This window comes from Phlebotomus argentipes, unplaced genomic scaffold (assembly GCF_947086385.1).
Source record: "Phlebotomus argentipes unplaced genomic scaffold, Phlebotomus argentipes genome assembly scaffold_18, whole genome shotgun sequence".
Classification (NCBI taxonomy): domain Eukaryota; kingdom Metazoa; phylum Arthropoda; class Insecta; order Diptera; family Psychodidae; genus Phlebotomus; species Phlebotomus argentipes.
In genome coordinates this window covers 4,018,209-4,027,911 of record NW_026776177.1, presented here as the reverse complement: position 1 = coordinate 4,027,911, position 9,703 = coordinate 4,018,209, and the positions used below count along the sequence as shown (strand labels likewise).

The 9,703-nt window shown below is 42.2% G+C and overlaps 1 protein-coding gene across 2 annotated transcripts in view; it reads left to right on the top strand.

The window, feature by feature from the left end:
* The first annotated feature begins 1,371 nt into the window (after positions 1–1,371).
* The window catches only part of LOC132261338 (semaphorin-2A), a 147,568-nt gene continuing 139,236 nt past the window's right edge, over positions 1,372–9,703 (top strand). The window contains exons 1-2 of one of the 2 annotated variants that reach the window (XM_059760159.1): positions 1,372–1,857; positions 4,354–4,611. In XM_059760159.1, coding sequence (XP_059616142.1) covers positions 4,431–4,611 — 181 coding nt within the window. In that variant the 5' untranslated portion in view covers positions 1,372–1,857; positions 4,354–4,430. Of the gene's footprint in view, positions 1,858–2,969; positions 3,448–4,353; positions 4,612–9,703 lie in introns of those variants that run through there. The other variant, XM_059760160.1, reaches the window with a different exon arrangement.

Below are 9,703 nucleotides of genomic sequence, written 5' to 3'. Positions count from 1 at the left end.
ATGAGTCAAAACTTCACCACAGGAACTAAAATTTCACCAGGTGTGTTAAAAAATTCACCACTTGCGTTATTTTCTATTCTGGCTTTTGTGCATTTAGCCAACTTATTGAACCTAATTGTGGAATTTTAAAATGACCTCCGGAGATTGTTTTACCGTGTCAAAAACAGAGTGAGAGAATAGAAATTGCATCAAAATAACTGTCAAACATGGATTAATTTGCTACTTTGGCTCTAAATTCCACAATTTCCCTTCTCTTACATTATCTGTAATCGCTTAAAACTCCTTAACACTGTTTTAGCGAGAATAGCAAAGGTGTTTCTTACATTAATCTTTTGAGGAATTGACCGTTCATTGCGAGTTGTTTTACAGCCAGAATCTTAATAGATCACATACAGATTCTTATTAAAACACATTCAGGATTTTGCTTTGAAAGACTGAACAGCTCAAAGGGTTTCACCCAAACTGAAAGGAAAATCTGTGCAGGGAGAAAAAAAAAACAGTGAGCACAAGGATTTGAGTGAAATTTGTCAAGTATGATATGTTCAAAAGGATCAGGACTGACACAACTTAATTAGAAATCACCCAGATTGCCGTGCCAGTGTGAATTTCAAAGGCTCCCCAGCGAAGATTAATCCCTTTGCCAGAGCCGCATCCCCCAATTTTGTGAGGAGAGGAATACCAGAGCCTTAATAATTGTGCAGGACCACAAGTTGGCAAGTTTTATGTTTCTGGCATGTAATTTAACCAACATATGTTCTTTTGACTGCGATGCGCCTAGAAAACACCTCATCATCCTCGGAAATCCTCCTCTTCACCTTTCTGCCGGGGCGGCGCGAGTGCGGAAAAGGACGAGAAGTGATTTTAATCACCCGCCCGAAAAACTCCACTTCCTGTCCCTCGCTAATCCCCGGCGCTGTGCTTGGAGGGTTTGCTGCAATTTACGGCCACTGTTCGCACATTCGGGCGGCGGGGCTTGGGGGGGGGGCGGTGAAAAATAGCGAAGGTGACGGAGCCGAAGAAGAAGGATTTGCCGGACAATTCGGCTCTCTTTGATGTGTTTAGCGCATTATCGAGTGTCGGGCGGCCGCCAACTGGGAAGTCTGATGGGGAAGATGTGTCAATGGAGTACCTGCGCAATACCTGGGCCAATGCACGGGCTCAGCTTGACAGTGTATCGGCCGCCGCGGCTCGCGGACGCATCCGCCGCGCGGCGTACGGTCGTCTCGCTCGCTCTCGCGGCTCCAGACGATTCACCGTCACAGTCGCGGGTCGGGTGGCCGAGTGTGTGCGTCGGGCAGCCGAAGGGCTGCGCAAGCAGCCGGTTCCGCGTTCGACGGTCGTGCTTGGCCCCTCAGTTTGGCTTCGACCGTGGAACGCGTTGGATGTGCTGAGTTATAGTCACATCCGTTGCCCGTCTCGTTTCGAACATTCTAACACACCAAACCAAACATCTTGTCAGCTGTGCTCAGAGAAGAAAGGAAGCCCTTTAGATCGCCGAGAAGCTGTGTGCACTGGCCTTTAGCCGCCCACTTGGCGTTCTCGATGACAGTTGCGACTGCTTTTCCTCGCGCCGCTTTATTTCTTCCTATGTTGAGCTGTATTGAATTTATAAGTTTCTTGCCATTCATTTTGGCTTCACTCGCAAACTAGCGCTCCGGGCCTCTGTGTTCCCAAACGACTCTGGGTATTTTTGTTGCATCTGTGTGTTGTGCTTGTGAGGCTCTTTCATTGAGAGAGCGTCCGAAAGACTCTGTGCTGTTACGGCAGGGGCGCGTCATTGAGTGAGAAGAGGCACAAGCAGTGACAGTGAGAGTGACTGCGGTTTTGTTTCTCGACTCCCGAAGTGTGATCAAGAATGTGAGAATCTATCTTTTGAAGCCAATGTCTTTAGAATTCCTCGAGCCATGTTAATAGAGACATTAGAATTTCCGCTGTCGAAGTGGCAAAACACACGAGAAACCCACAAAAAAAAAGAAAAGACGTTTGGAAGACAAAAAAAAAGGAAGGGAAGAAGAAATAGAAGGCTTTTGGGTGTGTGTGTGTGTTGCTCAGAAGCTTGGGTAAAATGACTCTATCTCGGGATTGGGTTCCTCCAGAGAGTGGAGAGCAGCTGTGGAAGATACAGAAATAATATCTCTATGTTTTGCTCTTCCGCCGCCGCCTCCCTGAGAATCCCACACTTCTCTTGCAAACGTCTCTCGCCGTCCCTCTGCCGATTCCACGTAATGATGACAGCTGATTTCGCTGTGTGAGAAACATCTGCCGACCAAAATGACGCCCTCAGCGCCGGGCACGAATCCCATGTAACTCTCCTAAGAGATAATTTGGGGTTGAGCGCCATCCCCCACCCTTTGGGGTCTCGCTTTACAGCGAAAATGAGCCAAATAAGCAAGAATCCACAACCTTCCGCATGGCCTAAGCTGAGGGAGGATCTTATCAGTCCCGCCGATTGGTAATTGCAGGGCTGCAATTACCACTTCTACCTTGACTGCGCTTCCTTGCCAGATTGCGCCCAGTCAGCACTCCTGGCCAGACTGTGGACACAACCACTGTCCAACCGATCCCTGATTAGTATTTGCTTATCAAACATCGCGGCCTCCGCACACAGCGTGCGTCTGATTGATGGTTGTGTTTATCGCTGAAATATGATTCGTTCAAACAATGCAAAAATTTATATATTCGCTATTTGACAGTGTGTGTGTGCGTGGAAAGTGGCGCATATTTTCGAATCGCCACTGTATAATGCCAATAAATGTCCTCGCGCGCGGATTGTCAATAAACAATATAAAGAGAGAGAGAAAGGGAAAATTTGAAAGGCAAACAATGGACAATGGTGGATATTTCTGGAGAATCTCATCTTCCCGCACACGGAATCCCAATTATTTCTCTCATAATGAACTACAACCATTGAACTCGTGAGGATGTATTCTATACTATTTTTGCACAACATGGCGCATTTCAATTGATATTCCCGCCTCATCGCTCAACAATTCTCCTCTACCCGACAAGCTCCTGCACCTCTCCAATCATTTGCTATAATCAAACAATAATTCAATTGCAAAGAATCGTGACCATGAAGAGAGAGACTCCCAATGCTTGCCCGCGAGGGTGAAATTCCATCCCAGATTGTTTCGGGAATTCGCGAATGCTTGAAATGGATAAGACAAGACGACGACAAGGAGGAGAGAATGGCTCAACGTGATATCGAATATTTCTCCCCATCATCCATGCGAGGGGGTGGGTTTTGGGGTTGGGGTGTTGGTATGAATAAAAATCCCCGAGTGAAGCGCTTCAACATCCCGAAGTCATTCATCTTCATTGAGAGAGTCGAGAGAAGATATAAATTGAATCAAATTGACAAAGCCAAATTCTCCTTATATTTCCCCAACTTGTGTGTCTCAACTTTCACGAATAGCGCGGGGAAATGCGAGAGATCGCTTTTCTCAGGTAAATCAAGAGAAATGACAAGTCAATTAGTGACAGAATATCCTGATAATGCGTTGAGATAATTGTTAGATTTGTGCGTCTTAGTTGCAAAACAGCAACCTTTGTTTGGTCACAAGTGGAAAGTTGCAACTCACGAGAGCCTATCGAAGTGTTATTTACTCTCTTGCGTCGGTTCACGGGGTCAGAATGAGTCTGCCAAGCAGCTCAAGACGTCACCATTGGCTATATATCACGTGTGCGAAAGTGAAAAAAAAAGGAAAGAGAGACTCCAAGACATTTATGCTGTATCGCATGTGATTCATCTTATCTCCACCAATATTTTATAATCTCTTGGCATTCAAATAAGTTCACACTTGGCTGAATATGCTGAATATTCTCTGCCGCAACAGGCCAATCTTGAGAATCACTGCCAAGTATTTTTCGTTTGCGAAGAAAACCACACACAGTTGTGTGCGCCACGGCGAATGGTGTGGGTTCTGGTGAATTGGTGCCTCACCTTTTGCTTGTACTTAACATACCTGTGTATTGGCCTCTGGGTTCAAAATTCTTCACAAACCGGTTCCCATGGATTCCATCTTCAAAGCACACACACACACACGCAGTTTATCCATTCTTCTGAGACCAATCTCTTTCCATTCGCCTTTATTGCTTCATTTACTGGCCCATAAGAATCTGGTGGTGGAGATTTTTTGGCCAACAACACGCCGAAAAATTTCAATTGCACGCGTTCACAGCCACAAAGTCTGCCTTTCAGCACTGCAAAAAGTCCACTTTCGATACTTCGTCAGTGCATAATTGCAGCAAGGATTGCAGAGAAATGCAAAAATTGCTCTCTAATTGAATTAAGAAAAAAAAAGAAACTTCGACGCGGAAATTCATATTCGCCACTGGTATTTTCCGTGATAGATCATCGCTGAGAGACTGAACGAAATCCATCGTGAAAAAGACTAATAATTCTTGCATAAGAGGAGAAGAGAGAAAAAATGAGTGAATATCTTGGAAAAATGCACAAGTCAGTACTTTGGAAGCTCCTGTCATGTCTCATAGTTCTGCTCGTGCTCGTGGATAAAGCAGAGAGTGACTACGAGAATACGTGGAATTTCTATTATGAGCAGCCTTGCTGTGGCAACTCCAATGGACAACACCACTTGAGGCATCACAGAGGTGAGAATTAAGCCAATATATTCCGAGTGCAGCACCTGAAATGATGCACGATCCTTTTCACCTCAGCAACATACAATTGAGATAGGATTTCACATCGTCAGAGACTCCTTAGAGTAGAGATACTTAAGTTATAATATACATATGTGAGCTAAACAGATTTTGATCTCAATGGATGTAAATGGAAGATAGCATTTATCAGGAAATCATTCCCATTTTGACTTAATTTGCTGTTAAACACTAAATCTCTGACCTCTTTGAAGCCCATAAATCATATTTCTCTGGTCTTGAAGACAGTGAAACAACTGAAATAAAGCTTAGTGAGTCTTTATCGTTGTTGTGAACCTAATTTTAAGCTTGAAATATATAAAAGTTGCCAAAATGATTAAAAATGAAGCATATATTTAAGCGACTTTTCTAATTGATGCTAAAAATTCGATATTTCTTTCGATTTTCGAGACATTTACCTTAAGACGGGAAATTATTAGAATTTAATGATCTTTCAAATGGCGTTGTGATTATGGCGATATCTCAATTTGGGGCCGAGATATTGCTAAATGCAGAGAAATGTGCGTATAAGGACTGCTAATTTTGCTCCAAATCCATGTTATAATCATAAAACTGGCTCGGATAATCTTCTTAAATAATGAGTTTGGAATGTCTAGAAGACATTTTTATTATAGATCGCCTTTATTTGGACTTAGCAACTTGATTTTTGTATGTTTTTATCTACAATTTAACACTTTCGAATCATTTCTAATTTGTAAATTCGCGATAAAAGAAATTACTGCAAACATCATTAATATTCATACTTGAAAATTAAAGCCACAATTGCAGATTGATTCATGTTTGCAAGTTATTTTTCAGTTTTTTTTTTATACAAAATCGTTTAACGTGTGTTACTATAAACAGCAAAGACCGTGGCCAAATTTGAATCTCAAGCCTCGCTATGTTGGCTGTGTTGCACTTAAAGACTTGTACTTTTACGTATGCGTAGGTAATTGAAAAAGCTTTCATTTGGCGCAAACAGCAACAAAAAAAAAATCCAAAAGAAATACTCTCCAAAGCACTTGTCAACTGGCCAACGTGACCAGACGCCAGTAGAGACATCTATCTGTCGGAGAAATGTCGTTAGCATATGAATAAAGTCAAATTGCACTTTATGAGCATGGAAATCGCGTCTTAAGACTCAATCAAGGTGAGAAAAGTCATGTAAATTTGCTAAAAATCACTTTTGGAAGGAAATTCATGTCCAGCGCTATTCTAAATTCGTGATTTGCTGTTTTTTTTTCCCCAAAAGGTGTCTAATGAGAGTCAATGCTAAGCTCAGAAGCTTTGCTTTCGCCCCAGTCCATCGCCTTAGACATCAATCCCCTGCTGGTATATATTCTCAGACTTGTTGTGTCTTTTTCGCTAAGCCGGGCTTGAACCAAGCATGGCAAGGGGTTGAGGTGTGAGAAAATAGACTGCTTCATGACATGAAGACTTTCTTGTTCATCTCAGCGTGTTCCCATTGACACACACACACGTTCATTCGTACAAGTTAAGGGCGGGGGTGGGTTTGCTTGGCATAGGAGAAGAAAAAAAAAGGAGAACTATAGAACTCGGCGTGTGAGTTGAAGGAAAAGAGGCGGAAGGAGGAGGAAAAAGATTTCGCATGCGAATCATGAAAACGCAGATCACGTAGTTGGTTTTGGAAGCGCCACTCCTTGGAAGTTCTCTTCCTCGCCAAAGCGCCCCACACTCCATCCCGGAGAGAGTGGTGACTTGGAGCCCATCCAGGGGATCTCCATTGACTCTCACGGAGAGCAAGTCGCACACACGGAATTTATTTCCCGGCACTGGATTATTTTGACATAAAATTTTTATTAAATTACATCGTTGCTCGTCAGTTGAGGGGCTCCGCACACACACACGCAGCTCATTTCGTGGGATTACACACGATTTTTTTTTGCGCCCTCCTACCAGAAGCGCTGCGTGTCACAACAGCGCCATTTCCCCAGTGATAATGCTCCAGAATATTTTGTTCATACACAATTTTTCCATTTTTTCCACGCCGCTCTCATTCTCCGCAACTTGGCTGCAATTTTGCTAAATTTTTCACCACAACCACCGCACGAGATCCACTATGAATTTCAACGAGACAAACAGGCGCGTTTTGTTGTCCTGCGACTAGTCGATATATTATTTTGGAAGAGCGGGAAAAAAAAATGTGTATTTATTTCAATTGCAAATATGATAATCAAATGCTTTTGGGGGAATCACAATTAATTATGATATTTAGTGGAGTGTATTTGCGGAGAAATTAAATCAAATTAGACTAAATATGCAAATTCAAACAGACAAAATGTTTGGGGATGATTTTGAGTGTGTATTTGGGCTTTCATGTCAATCAATTGGACTCCTCAATTAGGGGGAGAGTTTGATACTGGACCTCCTCTTTCTCTGGCTGATTTCCCAACGTTTTCTGGGCGCTTCGAGGAAATACCGCAAACAGCCAAGAGACACAGTCCATTTGTTAATTATTAATTTGCCCAGCAAACAAGCTAATGCAGCACTAATTTGACTATAATGTTCTCTGCACCCTGTTAGGCTGGGCGTGAACAGATGTTAGTGGTTCACATTGTGTCCTCGCGCGGGGCACAGAATTTTCCTCTGGACGATGCGGGAAAAAGAGCCCAGGAAAATGGGTGCCTAATAACAATTTTCCTCCCCCGTTGATTTAATTGATAGTTGGAAATGGAGAGAATGCGGAGAAAGGTGATCGGATTCACATAAAGGCATTCTGTCCCTTCAACCCCCCCAATAGTTTTTGCCCCGCTTTTAGTCCAACATTCGCGGAGTCATTAAATGCTCTGGGGAGGGGGTGGATGGCGTGGGGGTGCATAAAAGTTTGTGGACGTAATTACCACTTTTGATGAACTCTTTTAATGGGGATGAACTTACAAGATTTCTCGTCATTTTTCTTTGCTCGCGCGTCCGGAACCTGCTCGGCATCTTTGGACAAATTTCACCCCTCGCGGGGCGACTTTGTTCATTAATCGCTTGTGAAATGGGCACTAATAGAGGGGAAGGAATTTTTCTCAAGAATATTAAATACATTATAGAGTGAATGTAAGTCGATCGGCACTGCATAAAAATTCTCATTAATATCCATGGGACTTTCGACGATGGAATGAGAGAGAGAGAAATTTTCACCCCTTAGAAATGCGCACATTTTTCCGGGGCGAAAAATGCGATAGCCGTGAAAATTAGATAGACTCCTATCAATTGAATGCCAAATTGGACACATTCCACTCCAGCACCTTCCGGCAATTCGCTCCAACTATAAAGTGTTTTCTTTCACCAATCGATTTTCACTCCGTTCGCCAAATTGATGCGATCCAGTGCACAAAACCCTGCGCATTTTCCATGTTCCGAAAAAATGGCGCTAAGAGCCACTGTCAAATGTGCCCTCTCACCTGGATTCAAGCCTGGATTTCCAATGTGTGGAGGAGGAAAAAAAAAGTGCAGAGCACGGAAGAGTGTTTGCATTATTCATGGAATCATCAGTTGATGTAATTTTTTCACCCTGAAAAATGCCATCACTGGTGAAAATCCACTGCTTTTGCTCTGCAAGATTTCGAAGGAATTTATCGTACTTCCTCAACGGAAGGATTCAAGATACAGAAATAACAATTTTTCTCCTTGCATAGCGTATGATTTCAATATCTCAATCTTACCAATCCAATCCACTTTCAATAAACAATTCTGCACACATATAGATTCGCCACTGGAAATTTATGGTTCGCACTTAAAATTTCATTCAGGGGTGTGTCAATGGGAAAAAAGCACTGATGCAAAATTTGGGGTTGTTTTGTCATTCTGACATTCTTTTGAACTCACAATAAAATTGCCAAAAGATCTTAGAAAATTTGATTATTTTCTCCACATATTGCCGCCAGATGGCAGCATTTTTAGCTATAAAGTTATGCTGGAGTTCCGATTGTATTTCGTAATAATTTTAGGTGTTCCAATTCAGCTTGTGGCGAATTTTGCATCAAATTATCTGAAAATTTTTGTCAAAAATACTTAATTTTTATTATATTTGCAATTTTGTACTTAGAAAATTATCACTTTTTATTGTTTTTATTCAAATTTTTATTATTTGAAGGTAAAAATGAATATCTAAATATTCATATTGATGTTGAACTAGAGAATGTGACGGAAAAATTACAACATTAGATGAATTGATAGTTGATTGAATATTTTATTGAAAGGAAATTTTGCCACTTTATCATTTATCGATGAGCTTATCGCTTTCAAGAGCCTCTCAGCTGAGGGATTTACTCCAAATTCCACATGACGGTGAGAGCTTAAAAACTTTTCTCGTCGACGAACTTCCGCTCTTCAGCAATCTCGAGGAAATGGATTAATCTTGCATTTTCGATGGGGTGCAGAATATGAAGTCTAGCGAGTGGGTCAATTTCACGAACATAATTACACGTTGGATAAACTATTGAAAGTATTTCTGGGCGATATTGACGTGAAATTGGACAAATTGACTCTCTCTCTCTCTTCGCTGTGTTTCAGTCGGAGAATTCGCATAAATTTTTCCACCCGCTCGGAAAATGTGCGCGACAACGAGAGAATGGCCGGGAATATAATTTTGGGCAGCGCGAGAGTTAGGAAAAATTCCTCAATGGGCTGGTATTTTTTCCGTGCAGCGCTCTTCAAATAGTTTTGCGATGAGAAGAATTTCGGTGAAAATTTTCGGTCCAACTGATGGTGTTGTGTCGCCTCTGATGGTGGAATAATTGTCATTCCATTGGACTCTGCAGAGCTCGTAATTCAGTGGCAAAATTGTGCACAATGTTAATTGAACGCTTCCCAGAATGACTTTATTTAAAATGTAATTATCGCGTCATGGCGATCATTTTCACTGCAATCGCGCCGAGTGCGGGCTTTTTTCCTCCGACAAAGGCCCATCGCCGAATGGGGGGAGCAGAAAAAAAGCAGGTTCGCGGGGCGGAACAAGACTGAAAAGTGCGATAAGATAGAGTAAGTGGCGTTCGGTGTGCAATAAAATTTTAATTAAAATGTTATTTGTCACGGC